The sequence below is a fragment of the Peromyscus leucopus genome, chromosome 3 (assembly GCF_004664715.2).
Source record: "Peromyscus leucopus breed LL Stock chromosome 3, UCI_PerLeu_2.1, whole genome shotgun sequence".
In the NCBI taxonomy this organism is placed as follows: Eukaryota; Metazoa; Chordata; class Mammalia; order Rodentia; family Cricetidae; genus Peromyscus; species Peromyscus leucopus.
The window spans coordinates 115,158,231-115,173,759 of NC_051065.1; the positions used below are offsets into that span (position 1 = coordinate 115,158,231).

Genomic DNA, 15,529 nt, shown 5'->3' on the forward strand with positions numbered 1-15,529 from the left:
GGGGTATCTCCCCTACAAAGGCCCACAGAGCCAGAGTTGGGGGAAGACAGATGCAAAAAAACCAAACACTACGAAGAACAGCCCAGGAACAGTGCAGAAGAGCATTTTCATCAATCTTGAACTGACGGCAATGTGGCTTCCAGTTACGTTCCTAGCACTGGCCCTCTTGTTGACTTCGGAACATGGGAACTTGCCATTTATATGAAAATAGGGTGACATTGGGACTTAGCCACATCATGGGATTGCTTAGGTGGAGACTCTAAGCTCCCCTTTCTCCTCTGGATGGTTCTAATGCCCACTGGGGGGTGGGGGGCATTTCTCTTCTTCTAATCCAAGCAGTAAAAGTGTGAGGTTCAGCATGAACCGTATACAGGTAAGGAGTAAAAGCACAGCACCACCGGGGTCCGGCAAGCCCGGCTCTCACTCTTCTCTGGCCCCACACTTTCTTTACACCTTTCGTGTGTCATCAGTATTAGAACGCAAATACATGTTTTCGGGGGGGGGAGGGGGGAGGGAACAGGTGCCCACCCAGGGATTGTGTGATAGATCCCGCTTGACAAAGGTCCTGCATCAAAAGAGGATATCCAGAAGATCAAAGAGTATGAGGCCTCAAATATTATTTGGGGTGGAAAACATGGCAGGTTAGACACAGTTGGGGATCCGTACCATCAAACATTCAAAGGGAAAAATTAAAATCAGCTCAGTTTAAACTTATAAACTTATAAAATGAACATAACTCCTCACGCCAATGATGTCATTTTATTGGAAAGCGTTTGTCAGTTAAGCACAATAAACAGGGTAAGATTTATGGAGTCTAATGATGCCATGTTATGGTAAAAGGCACTTTATTGGGGTAGCATACAACAGCTGTTAGAGAATGATTGCTGGGGTGTTTTTTTTTTTCTTTCTTTCTTTCTTTTAATCACTCCACAAAGTGAACAGTCAAGGAAAATCTATAAACCTTTCCCTTATGGCACTGTAACATTGTCAAGTTTTTCTATCTGTGCCCTCCCTGCACATGTGGATGATGGGAAGTGATGAGGCACCATGCCCTGGAAGAATTTTCTCTCCTTCTTCTAAAGAGACCCAGAAGGATCATTTAGGAGCAATGAAACCAAGATATAAACCCTGCTTCTCAGAGTATGATGGCTGCCATGCACACAGCAGATGCTTGGGATCCAGGATGCTGCTGAGCCCCAGGGTGCTCCTATCTGATCTAGGCAAGAACCTTTCTGTCCCCAGCAGGTTACTTTCCTGCTGGGGAGGGGAATGGGGGCTGGCTTTAGAGCAGGAGGGTCACCACACAGCCATCATCTGGAGCCCTCTCAGCTCTCCATGGCCACTCGTCCCTCACCTTTCAGGAGATCAGAGTGGTCTTCCCGCTCACTCCACTGTCTCCATTCCCTTTCCACCTCTTCACTCCCTTCTTGGAAAACATGGCAGGGAAGTGGTGGAGACAACAGATGCCATGGAAGTTCTTTGGAATTCTTTCCAATTCTAGCAGTACAGACAGACAGGCTGGGAAACCAGACTAGGTTTCGGCTCCCTAGTCTTGATCTCTGAATTTGACCAATCAAACATCCAACTTTGAGTTATAGCAGCTCAGATGAGCTGTACCCTGGCAACTAAGCAGGTGAGGGTCAGGAAGAGCTGAGATCTAATCTAGTCCCCTAAGTGGTCACCAGCTACTACCTAACTTCTGCAAGTTTCAACATCTGTTGGGGTCTGGATGCAACACCGGCGCAAAGGAGACAATGCAATTACTGTGAGGATTAAGAAAGGAAAAATCAGGATCAAGACTTGTACTAAATCTATCAGGCATGGACTTTCACGTACAGGAACATTTACAGAGGCATTAACTGTGTATCGTCGCCATCGCCTGCCGCGTTCTGATTTCCCAAAGAATAGAAAGACAGGAAACCTTGAAAGAGCGCCACTTGCCTCTGACCACAGAGCCAAGACATGGGCCACAAATCAAGGTCTCTTAGTAACTCCTGAGGACAGGGAATGGGTGGGACCAGGCTGCCTAATGCCATGTCTGTTAGCCTGAACTAGAGTGACAAGCCACTAGTTTTAGGGACATGGCTAGGGTGTTAAACAACTATGGGAATAACTGTGACATTTCCCACCAGTTGAAGCTGACTCTGATACTTGAATGGGCATCTGTGGCCAACTTCTGGGCATCTATGACAACACACAAGCCAGTTTACTAGGTCTGAGACTCTTAAGTTTCTAACACAACAAGGCACAACACAACTCTAGGTCAGCAGCTTTGGGTAGCCAAGAGCATTTGTGTGACAAACACCAACTCACATATACCATAATAGAGCAAAGGAATACAAGTCCAGAAAAAAGAGGCCTGGAAAGCCGAGTGTGCAACAAAACACCTCTATCCTGGGTCCCCAGCACTGGGAAAACCAACAAACAAAACTCCTGAGAATATCACCGCAGGATCTGAGAAACAGCCTAATGGTTAAAAAGGCACTTTCCCCCAGGTGATAAATAGGCCCCCTTTGTTTGGATGAATGTCTGTCTCTGCTTTTAGTGGGCCACAAGATTTAGGCTGACAATACTCACGCTTGCAAGTGTGATCAATATGCAAATGAGCACAACTGTGTCCCAACAAAGCTATTTACAGAACGGAGCAGGGAGACGGAACTTGGCTGGTGGGTCCCACGCGTGGGCTTCCGTAACACATCATGTAAGTGTCTAACGCGTATCAGCAGCTTTGAGGAGCAACAAGTGCAAAACCAGCATTTGACCACTCAGTCTCTCCCGGAAATGCTTAGTGGAAAGAATGATTAGGACAGGGAGTTTTCTCAGTAATTTAAATCAAAAGAAATATAAAACAATGTGATTTACAAGAAACAAAAATTTTCAGTGTGAAAGTATTATTCACACACAAAAAAATGGAAACTTGAATTTACTGCTGAAATTTCTGATTCATCAGACCCCCCTAAATGTCACTGTGAGAATATGCAAAGTTAAAGGTTCCTGTGCCCTGAACAGCTCTTAAAACAAACTTCCAGAATGTTAGTAATTCAGCCCAGGGCATCAGCATTTCTTCATCAACCAAAATTTGTTTGTTATTTTTTTTTTCTCTCAAAAGAGGAAGCAAATTAAACCACCAGGGAAGTCCATTTTTCCAAGTTCCCTGCTGTTCACAAGTATCAGGGGGCGACAAACACAAAGGTTTCTGAGATACAGATAAATACATAGCACTATGTCCACAAGGGCACAAATCAAAACCAGAGACCAGAAATCAGCTGGAGTAGTCCAAAAAGCACACTAACCAAGCAGAAGCCTTCAGGGCTTATTCAAAGGCGGCTGCCAGCTGCAAGGTGCAGAAAATACAACAGAAATTCAGAGGCCTATGCCGACCAGTGAGCCTGAAAACACGGAAAGTAACACCCTGCCTGGACGGAGGGCAGGTTAGACCTCACAGTGAATAGTTCCAGTGTGGGTAACTCGTGTCTAAGTAGATAGTGGCCGCAGAGCAAGCAGAGGCCACACAACCACAGTCTTGGCAGAGCTGGAAGAAACCTCTTTAACCAAAGGCTTTAAGGAAGTCTTGTAACAAATATTGAGCAGAACTGTGAATCAGAGAAATACTTGTCATAAAACATTTGCTAATGGCTGAACTGTAGTCAAAAAGCTGAGAAGGAAGAGGGAGGGAGGGGTAACATTTCTAATTTGGACTGCAGAAGGCGGCTGAAATAGAAGAAAGAGCACATGACATGCTCAGTGAGGACACACGAGATTTATAAGGCAGGCCAGACAGTGAGGGGCATGCCTTACTGTAAAGGGCCCAGACTGGCTTGCATTTGTCTGTGTGCACTTCCTACAGGAGATTTGTTTTTTTATCCTTGTGTACTCTTTCATACCATTTAAGTGATTTATAGCTTATGAATCTCACCTCTCTTCATCAAAGATAAAAAGACGTAGGCACTATCTTTATCTACAGAAAAATAAATAGGGGACTTGTTTTCCTTTATATGTTATAATCTGCACCCAGTAATCGGCTATAATGATGTTAGGATGAATTGCAATTAAATGTAAAGTTTCTCTTAGGGACACGGGTTTTTAATTCCATGTAGGTACTCACTTCTATACCGAATGGAAAGACTTTAAAGTCAGATCTGTACATGGATCTTGGCTATGACACTGAATTAGTCGTATGACCGTAGAGCCGTGGTTGGTTTCTGTAACTCAGCGTCCTCGTCTGTAAAATGGGGTGACAGTCCCCACTGAATCCCAAATAGTCCTGTGAATAAAACGAGACGTCGCTCCAGACGCAAGAGTCTAGCGGCAACTGGCAAGCAGGAAGGCACTGATTTAATGTGCCTTCCCTTCCCTGGTGCAGCATAATATAATGTGATATTTAGAATTTTAATTCAGGCAATTACTTAAGTAGTAATTGCTATTTGTATTTACATAGCTGCTTTGATCCAAGAAGCTCAAAGGGCTTACTAAATTTAGCATTTTAATAAATGTTTCATTTGCATTCTGTTGGTTCTGTTTACCCACACCAAAACTTGGAATTTCCTGAAGGGAGACAGTCCACAAGTAAAGTGAGCAAGGTAATGTCTTCATGTGTGCAGACGTCCCAGGTCTCACTTCTGTCTGCCTCCTAAGAGGTCGCCACGCCACGGCAGCAATGGGTGAGCAAGGAGGCTGGAACACACCTGCTTCCTCCTGTGTCTCTCCTTCAGCTTTGGGCACGCTCAACTTGATCCCCCCGTGCTCCTCCGAGGCACTGACAACAGGGGTGTTTATTGCCCCGATGGCTTTATACATAATCAGCACAATAAACATTATTAAATTGTCAGGAGCAACTCAAAGCAGGAAGCGTGGCACCGCACTGAATTCTAACGATGCTGACCGTCCACGACTGCACGGGGACAGGATCTTAACAAGCCTTGATCTGAGTGCTGGCATCCGCCTCACAAATCACATGGGCCGCTCCTCCTCACACGCTGCTGAATACTGATGGACGTCTCCACCCTGCGCAACAGGGAAGTGGGTTTCTATTGGCAATCTTTACCAAAGTGTGTTTCTTCCCTTCTCTACACTCAAGGGTTTACCCTGAATGATTTAATTATAATTTTCCTTGTGTAAGACAAATTAAAGAGGAGAGTAGGAGTGTCGTGCCAAGCACATTATTTATCTCCTTAACAGATTGCAGCTCACCAAACCCCAGAGCTACTGCTGCGGCGGTTGCTCACAGACGCTGAAAACCGAACGGGGCAAGAGCGGGAAGGCGGAGGTTTCCAAATGGCATGGAGATATGGGAGCCAGGTAGGAGCCTTACACAGCCCACGACTTTGAAGGACAAAAAAATTCTCTCTCTTTCTCTCTCCAACCAGTTTTCACATACAACGCTTCCTAGATCTTTTCAGGAAAACAATCCCCCGAAGGCTGCTAGCGGAGGACGGAGTTTGCCAGGCTGGATTACTGCGCACGGTGGCAAGGCCTCTGGCTTGTGCGGTCACTGCTCTAGAGGGTGACGGGAAAAGAGTATTCCCTGGCAATCACAGGAGAGCTTGTAAGGATGCATATTTCACAAATGCCCTAGAGAGGAGAAGGGGGGGATAAAAGGTTCCTGTGGCAGTAAGGAGAACTCCTGAGGTGTCTCCCCGACAGCTCAGTGTGCACATGAGAACATACTTCCATAATGACAAACGCCCCCCATTCCTTCCCTTTGCTACTCTTTTCTACTCACAAAGTGGCCACCATCTATAAGATTTTAAAACACATCATAATAAGGGGCTCAGGGTTAGGGGCAGACCATTTGCCGAGCATATCCCCAGCATTTCCAATAAATGAATAAATATTCATGATAAGTTAAAGACATGCTAATACTAATTTTTAAGTACTGTATCTATACAAAACCAACTTAAAGATTATTGATTGTTGAATGATCAATTTTATAAGCTCAAAGCTACTAAGCTATCTTTAACCTAAGGTACTATAATGAGTTCAAAGTCTGCTGGTACAAGGTGGGGATTTTACCTTTGTGGTAAAGCGTCTGCTTAACATGTACAAGGCCCTGCACTCACCAAACATGAAAACCGAGTGTACTGCTAGAGTCTTCTTTGAAGCCAGCCACCACTGTCCATGTGTCAGATAGCATGAAATGGAACAGTCAAGGGAGTCACTAACATCATATAATTTCCTAGTTCCCTCCTCTCTGCATGTGTAACAAGAACTCAGCCTGTTCTCACATCCAGATTCAGGCTGGTGGAACTCTCAATTCTCTTCTGATCCACAGGCTAATTTTAGCAGAAGATTAAATGCAACATTTGTGCAGACAAATAAGGACCATAAAAAAAAATCAAACAAACTTAGTCTGCAGGAATTAGACTGTTCTTAGATCCACTTACTCTCAAATGTGTCTTAAGACATGAAAAGGCCTATTCTTCTCTGGCTTGCCTCCTTGCTGTTCTACTACCGGACTGCAGATATCTAACCTTTTAGGAGGAAACTGAGCACAGTGCATCTAAACAAGGAGACTTTTCTGTGTCATGGAAAATCTGTGCAGTCTCCACAGCGGCCGACAAGATTGCAACAAATACCTTAAGTGCATCAGTCGGCATTTTTCAGTGCATGGCCTCCTGCTCCGTCTATGGTTAAAGATGTAATTCAATCACTCTGCAGTAAATGGACAGCATCAACCTCGGGACAGGGAGAGCCGGTACCCCAAAGGGCAGCAGCCTAGTATCTTTCCGTTAAAGCCATCTAAGGTTTGCTACTTGGAAATTAAAAAGAAAGGTAATAAAGACATTATAAGAGATTCCAGGGGAGGACCAAAGACTGGTTTCCAGGTATATGTATCCTTCGCCACTGGAAAGCTAGAGACACAGGAAGCTGTGTTTGGCCCAGGCCACAAACCAGTCCTTCCTGTTCACCATTCTGTTCTTCAAACCCTTCTAGACCACTAAGTTGAAAGTATCTCTTAGTTCCATGCCTACCAGAGACATCCCAAGGAAATCTTCAAGGAGGCTTGCAGTTATTAGTTATAACGCACGTGTTACCCTCATCTCTGAAAACCTCGATGGTTTTGAAGCTCAAATCTGATACAGATTTGTATAAGTGTGTGTGCCATTCAAGAGGGACACATTTGGAGACATGGGCAACTTCACAGGGTATACCCACGAAGACCTGAGTGGCCCAAGATTGCACATCCAGGATATGTGTGCACATGCAAGCACGTGTGGTATAGTCAGTCATCTACCGCTCCTACAGCCCCGACAGGCTGCTCAAAACAATCTACTAGTAAACCAAGCACAAGAACACCATAACGCAACCAAGGCATGAGGTAACACCTGACGGAGGAGGCTGCCGCCAGACTAACATGGTGAAACAGTCTTCGTGTGGGGACAGTACGGTCGGAGTAGATCCTAAACTAACGATCACACAGCACAGTACAGTGAGCACCGGCCGCATTATGGCCGTCAGGGGTTATGTCCCGTTTCTAACTGTGTGTGCTGCACTTTCCACACAACTGCCAGCACACCCAGTTCACGGCATGACCACGGCTACAAACCCGGGGGTGATGCCTCCATCTGCACAGTTACAATGGCTACGGAAGCCGGGAAGGGATTTCTTCATCTCCATTATGTATGTTATCTGGCCGCCGCTGCACAGGTGGTCGGTCACACCCCAACCCATCACTACACAATTCTGCGGAACCGCACACTCTATTTCAAACAGCATTCTTCTAACATCATAAACAATGCGTACCTAGTTAAAACAGAGGGCAGAGTGCTCAGGATTTCAGAGAACACATGAAACGATACTGTACTGGCTTAGTTGAGAGATGGAGTTACGCTTTCTCACCGAGTCATTTGGACTTAAAAACAAAATAGAGCATTTGCTTTTGCCTGATAGAAATATTTTGCCATGAGAAATTCTTGGTAAGGCTTCTTGCCCTCTGTGCCTACAAGTGCTACATGTGAAATATATAGGAAAGGGTCTAAAAATAGTAAACAGAAAAAAAAAAAAGGTCCATTTGAGGAGCATTATATATTCCATCTCTGAAGTGTATTTCAACACTGGCAATACTGCTTCTGGGTATCACAGAATAAACCAACAGCTTCATCTCCTTGGGGCGTTAAGGAACACAACGCAGTCAGGATCTTAAAAACAGTCCAAGCTTCTTCAACTACTGTTCATCCAAAGCTCGGGGCATTGAAAATATACAGCCTTAACGTACACACGGGAAGGCGCCAGCTGGGGCAGCACTAGCTCAGGGACCGCAGGAGAAAGCGTGCTCCGGTCCAACCCACCGTCATCTCAATCCTTCCTCGGTGTCTATGCCGAAAAGGCTCGTGCTTCCTTCTGGGACGCACGATGAAGACGACAGACAGGCTCCCCGACTTCCAGGGCGCGCAGGGTTAACCAGCATTAGGTGCTGTGTTTCCTCAAGCCAAGACCTGAAACTGCCCACAGCACACACCACTGTCGCCTTCAAAGGTGCTCAGAGCCAAGGCGCTCCTCGGTTTGTATGGGGTGAGCTCCTGGCAGGGCACACAGTTGGCCTGGAGACCTTGAGAGCCAACCCTTCCAATGAGGAACTACTAGACTTCTGCCAGGGCTCCTAAGCTGAGTGCAGATCTAAGCAAGTGCTAACTCCATGGTGAAAAGGTGAAAATAATTAGATGCTTCACACCCAAACCATAGCGAACACATTCTGGAGTAATCATATGCGCATCCAAGCCCCGGTGAATACAATTAGGTTTCCCAGAGACAAAGAACTGGGCAAGGCCACCGGCCCCCTTCCTTCCGGGTGGAAGACAGTACTGACCACAGACAGGGGTGGGCATGCTCCTACCTTTCCCTCTTGGGAGTGTGGACCGAGAGTTGTCCATTGGTAGAGGCGTGCGGGTTCATGAGGAGGGAGGTCTTGGAAGGTGCTGAGGACGAGACACACGTGCCGGTCAGGTCCAGGCTGCTGTGATTGCTGCCCGTGGTCTCCTCCGCAGTGTGGGCACTTGTCACTTCTTTCCAGAGCTGCTGCAGTTCCGTTGGAATCATGCCTGAAACAAACAAATTGGATAATCAAATCAATTAACAGCTAATTCCGTCCTCTTCAAACAGTAATTAAATCAAAGAGTCAGTAAACAAAGCCTAGTGTTAGGGGGGCTTTGGGGTGTTCACACTTTCCTTTTTTCCCTCCCAACGATGGCAAGTATGGTAGTGATAAGTACACCCTCCCACTGAGCAGCCATTGAAGTCCCCTCTTCACACGGAAGAGACACCTTGAAAAGGATGCAAAGCACAGCTATTCTGTAACAGCATGACTCCCTCCACCCAAAGGCTGTTTCCCAGGTCTAGGAGAGCAGAGACAAGCTAGCTTATTTCTAGGCACATAGGAGGCCTCAAAACAAATTTGTTCAACTATAGTCTCATGACAACATGAACCACAAAATGAGTAATTTTTGTGCTTAACTCTTAAATGATGACAAATAGCTTTGTTATTAAATATAGTTTTTATTAATCACTTTTAGACATAAATTATGAATTCATACCGTCTTCCTGAAATGCTTTTCAACTTTTAACAGTCAAATTGATTATACTATGATTATTTCATTAACACACCTATCTTCCTCATTAATTTTGGTTTCTAGTACTACATGCTTAATTGATGGATGTGTCTACTGAAGACTGTGTAACTTTTTATACAAGTAACACTATTATTACTGTCATTTCTGAGATCAATGCTAATGAGCCATTGCAGAGTAAAAATGGAAAGGAAAATAAGCTTAGAGTAATAAAGTTCTCTTGCCTGTCTGAATGGGGTCAAAATGGGCAGGGGTCTTCAAAAAATACTTGTCAACCTTTATTTCCTCTACGATCAGACTATGGTAACCTCATCACCGTGGACCTTTGTAACTTTACCCTATCCAGCAAAGGTCTACAGGCCAGACTTCCCAAATTCTAGTTCAATGTATAGTTTAGGAGGGTGTAAATGCCCAGAGAGACAGGATCTCAACTGCACCTAGGAAGAGCAGAGGCCACACTGTCCTCTGAATGAGGAAAAGCTGCCACACACCCTGCACATCACAAGGCAACTCCACCTCAGAACTGCGTGTCTGGTCTGCAGTTCACTGTCTCCATCAGCTCTCTTAGAAAGCCAGCCATCTCCTGGATAGGCAGCAACAGCCGAAACAGGCTTGTTTCTTACCAAACCAAAACGTATGAGATGGAAAAAAAAAAAAAAAAGGCTATGTGCATTATATTCATTTGAAACACATAATAAAAAAAAAATGCCAAGGTCTAAATTTAATTTATTTTTGTCATTTAGAATACAATGGCTAGATAATCATCTCAACGTGATCAGCCAAACATCTTTACTTTGCTAAACTGTTAAAGATTTTAATTATGCTAGCATTGGAGAGCACTGGTCTAATGAGGCGATGGACTCCAGAGAATCCGAGTGGTTAAGAACTGTGAAATGAGTCTGATAGGATTTTTTTATATTCACCGTGGATCGTTTGCATATCAAAGAGGAGTAAATTATTGCACAGCAGACCAATAACCTTCCCCGCCTTTCTAAGAGGAGCAGTAACAAAAACAGTTGGTCTCTCCAAGCAGTGCTCCGGGAAAATGTTCAAATGCTCAAGTATTTGCAATTAATATATATTATAAAGGAAGCATCAAATAATACATTGAGTGGTCAGAGATCCTTCAAATGCATCCTCGACAGCTGAGTGGGTTTCCTTCTCCCTTCATAAAAATCAAATGCCAATTATATTTTGATGGATTTTGTCCCAAATGAGCATTTAGTTATTAGGCATATTCAATTATTCCTTGTCCCCTGAAATCAAACCTTGAGGCAAATTAAACAAAGAGAAAGGTCACGACACAATCCTGGGTAGGGTTTTGCTGCATGTGAGCTATTATTTTCAAACACCTTTCAAAGTGACAGGTAGGATGTGCCTAGAGCTGCCAGGTCTGCCGCTGTGATCCGGACACTGACAATTACGGGTAAACAAAGCTGACCCTTGGACCATGGTTTACTCAATTGAAACAACGGGGAGCAGGCTGGTCTGCGGATGAGGGCGCATTGATATGAAGCCATATCAGTCAACACCTATTTTTATTTTCCAGTGAGTAAGCACAGGAAAAGAAACAGCCACCTATTTTTCAACTCAGACTAATTGATTTCTGGGTCAAGTGCAAGAGTAAGAACATGGGTTTGCGGACAGCTGCCCTCATACCTTCCTTCTGCGAAGAGCAAGATCAGAGGCCATTCCAAAAGGACCTCACTCCTCTGGCAAATTAAGACCGAGACAAACGTGTTCACCGCTTGTTACACCTGTACAGTGCACTGGTGGGATTCTGGTTTTTTCTTTTATTCCAGGAGGCTGGCAAATCAGGTTCAGTGTCCACATGGACCAAGCAGAGAGAGGGACCCAATGAACAACAACAGGTCTTTTGAGACCAAATGTCCATGTGATCATTAGGCTCAGAAACATTCTTAATGGACTGAAGACAGAAGCCGTTGGTTCAATTCCTCCTTTTTAGTTCACTGTGATTCAGTGACTCCTAGCCACTCCAGAATGCCTGCACCTCACGCCAGCATTAGGACAGACAGCAGCTAAACCGGTACCCATCAGACTACATGGATGCTCCATTTTTAGGAATCATGTGTTTCTTCCAGAATGGTACGGGAAGAGTATCAAGTTAGACAAGTCCATTAATTGGTATATAACCAAGTATGTAGAGTTTACATTTTAAAAAAATGAAAAGGTTGCAGTAGCAGAAATAGGACAGTTCTGTAGGAAACTATTGGGATTAAGGACCATCAAATGCTGAATGAAACTGGTTGAGAACAGACAGACTTATTATGGCAAGCAGAAAGGAAGCTCTAGAACAGAGGTCCTCAACCCAGGGTTGAATGACCCATTCACAGAGATTGCCTAATTTCATTAACAGCGGCAAAATGACAGTCATGTGGTAGCAATGAAAATAATTTTATGGCTGGGGGTCACCACAACATGAGGAACTGTGTTAAGGGGTCACAGTGTTAGGAAGGTTGAAAACCACTGCTCTAGAATAATCCAAAAAGAAAAAGACTCTGCTATAAAATTTCCAGAAAAAGGCCTTTAAAATATCACTCTCAATCCCTATCCTTTCAGATGTACACACAGGTTTGAGGTAACTTGGCAGGGCCATGAGTGAGCTGCAGAACAATCCTGGTGGTTTCATTATGGAGTGGGCATTACCAACACTTTCAGACACCTAACCCTGGTGCCTCACTATATTTCTTTTTTTTTTCTTCTTCTTCTCCTCCCCCTCACCCCTTCAGGACAACCTGTCCCTTCATTATAAAAGAAAATGCAGGCGCGGGTTTAAAAAATGTATGTTGTGGGGACAGTTGACAGATTACTGCTGGTGGAACTCAATTTTACAACCCCAGGTATCACTGGCTCCAAGACAAACAGTTGATCAACCTTTTTTTGTCCTTGTACATCCGTACCCAGGTGACCATGTTCAAGCAAGCAGAAAGTTGATTTAAACCTCCTAATGACATCAGTTTTAAGCCATCATCTCTGGGATAAAAAAGAATTGTGTTGTAGCTCAATCGTGACTGAACGCTCTCGAGCCACTCTGCAGAGGAGGCTGGGGAGACCGAAGTGAGCTCCTGCTTCCTGAGAGAGAGCAGTAACTGTGGCCCACTTGACACCCAGCACCTAACGCCAGCAATACCGACATTTACATTCGTGCCGTCTTGGGCGCACACAGACACCCCTTAGACCCTACATATGCTTCTTCCTAATGTTGCAGGCGCTAATAGTTACAGCAGACTGCTAAGCAGATCAATCAATGCCACGACTCGTGAATTGCCTACGGTGTCTCTGATGCGCTGCTGCAGAGATTACACTGCATGCATCGCCACATTCATTTCTTTCACATTACACATGAGCTTGTCTTGTCACTGCCCAATTGCCCTCTTTTGGACAGCTTAACTGATGTACTGTAACAATGAACCTTAGTGAGCAAACTTAATAGTATAGGAGCGGTGGGAAAAGATGAGAGCGAGTGAGTGAGGCTTGAGTCCTGTGGGTGTGTCAGGAACAGCCTGCCCTGTTTCCAACAATAAACCGAAGGGTGTAATTAATGCAGGTTCTAACATTATGCAAGCACAAAACATGCATCAGGCAGAGTGTCCTTCCTTTGCCCTGTGTTCAGTTCCCTCCTCTTCCCACCAGACGGCAATGGAGGGGCTGCCCCTCAGACACCAAGCAGCTCAGTGGACAAGGCCAGGACAGGTGGGAGGGCAGGAGGAAGTGAAAGGAGGAAAGAGCCGCAGCCTCCGCATTAAAAGCAAAGAAAACAACAACAAAAACCGTAAGGGACAGATGTTGGGTGTGGTTGACTCGGGAGACAAAACCCAAACAGGCACGCCTCACTGGCTCCATGCAACACCCAAAATTTCTAGACAAATGACTGCCTCTTCAGTACTACAAAAGAGACCCATCATTCTCACCCTGCTTCCAAAGGCAACTGAATCCAAAACTTAGGAAGTGGGAGCTACCCTCTATCCAGTGGCAAGCACAGACCCACTAGAGCAGGAAGGGCTGCGGGCCCTAAGGTGTGCAGTACCACACACAGTTGTGCTGGAGTATTTATATGATTCCACTGTGGATACCAGGAAGCAAGGATGCTCAAATCTCTCATATAAAAAGGTGTATGTCAAACTAGGCCTTGGTACACACCTAAATTCTCAGCTGATGTTCAGGGGACTGAGACAGGAGTTGGAGGCCAGCCTTCGGTTACAAAGTGAGAGGTTCTGTCTAGAAAGAAAGAAAGACAGAAAAAGAGGAAGGGAGGGAGGAAGAAAGGAAAGGAAGAGAGAGGGAAGGATGCCATGGAATTTGAGGGAACCCATGATCATCCTATTTAAATTTAAATCAGCCCCACGTTACTTATGGTACTTAATACGATGTGACTAATTAAACCATTGTTATCTATGACTATTGACAGAATAACAGGAAAGGCATTTGTCCACGTTCACCATGTATATTAGTATGGCTTCTTTTCTTTCTTTCAATATGTACTTGGTAGAGTCTGAGAATGTGGACTGTGCATGCATGAGACAATGGGTATTTGGGACAAGGGAACTAGCTTTTAAACATAGCTATGGCCTTCTGACCTTCTTCCTTCCCTTTATTTTATTTTATTTATCTGTTTGTTTGTTTGTTTATTTATTTTGGTTTTTCAAGACAGAGTTTCTCTGTGTAGCTTTGCGCCTTTCCTGGAACTCACTCTGTAGCCCAGGCTGGCCTTAAACTCACAGAGATCCACCTGCCTCTGCCTCCCAAGTGCTGGGATTAAAGGCGTGCGCCACCACCGCCAGGTTTCCTCCCCTTTTTTAGTCCTGAGTAAATCAGAGCTGGTTACACCCACAGGGTCTCCTAAGAATACCTACAGATTCCTGTTGTCTCTGATGCCAGCAACTTTTCCAAAAAGATTCAAGATATCTACTAAACAATGATACTTTTGGGGACTGGAGAGATGGCTCATTGGTTAAAAGCACTGACTGTTTCCCCACAGGCCTTGGGTTAGATTCCCAGCACCCATACAATGGCTCAAGGCTATTTGTAACTCCAGCTCCCGACTGACCTGATGCCCTCCTTCTGGCATCCATAGGCGCTGTATACACACGGTGCACAGACATACATGCAGGCAAAACACTCACATGCATAAATAAATAATTAGAGACAAAACAAAAAACAAAACAAACAAACAAAAACCCCACCAAAAATTCTTGATACTCTTCAAAGTTCATAAAAAATAACTGGAAATGAGTGCTCAATTCATTAGCTAAAAATCAGCAGGAAAAAAAAAATGTAAAAAAAAAAGAAAGAAAGAAAGAAAAGAAACAGAAACCAAAAAAAATATTCCACTGATTTTTTAGAAAGCAGACTGATTTTAACATCCATGGTGGAAATAAAATTGATAGTGTGCCTACATATTTAAAAAATAGTGTTTAGGGGACTGAAGAGATGCCTCAACAGTTAAGATTACTGGCTGCTCTTCCAGAGGCCCTGGGTGCGATCCCTAGCACAAACAGGGCAGCTTACAACTGTCTGTAGCTACAGTCCCAGGAGATCTGACACCGTCTTCTGGCCACTACAGGCATTAAGCACACACAGAGTGCACAGCCATACATGCAAATAAAAATGCAATAATAAATAGTTTTTAAATGGAGTTTATATAAAATCTTACTAAGATACTAAGCTTTAAATGAGGAGGTGGAGGCAGGAGGATTGTGAGTTCCAGGTTAGCCTGAACTATGTCAGAAATCCTATCCGAGACAGGGATGGAGAGGGTAAGGAGGAAGGCAGGGAGAAAGAGAAGGGGTGTGTGTGCAGAGACAGAGACAGGGAGGAAGAAGGAAAGAACTCTGCATGTTGTAAAACATGTCTTAATATATAGGACTGAGCAGTGTGTTTCAGGAATATCTGGAACAGAAATGCCAGAGGACTGCATTGAAATATTTAGTCAGAGCATGGAACAT

General features: G+C 44.5%; 1 protein-coding gene across 7 annotated transcripts in view; it reads right to left on the reverse strand.

Annotated features, from left to right (window-relative positions):
- Foxp1 (forkhead box P1) overlaps positions 1-15,529 on the reverse strand; it is a 395,763-nt gene that overhangs the window by 70,097 nt on the left and 310,137 nt on the right. For all 7 annotated transcript variants that reach the window (XM_037204353.1, XM_037204351.1, XM_037204352.1 and 4 more), the window contains one exon: positions 8,834-9,038. In XM_037204353.1, coding sequence (XP_037060248.1) covers positions 8,834-9,038 — 205 coding nt within the window. The remainder of the gene's footprint in view (positions 1-8,833; positions 9,039-15,529) is intronic.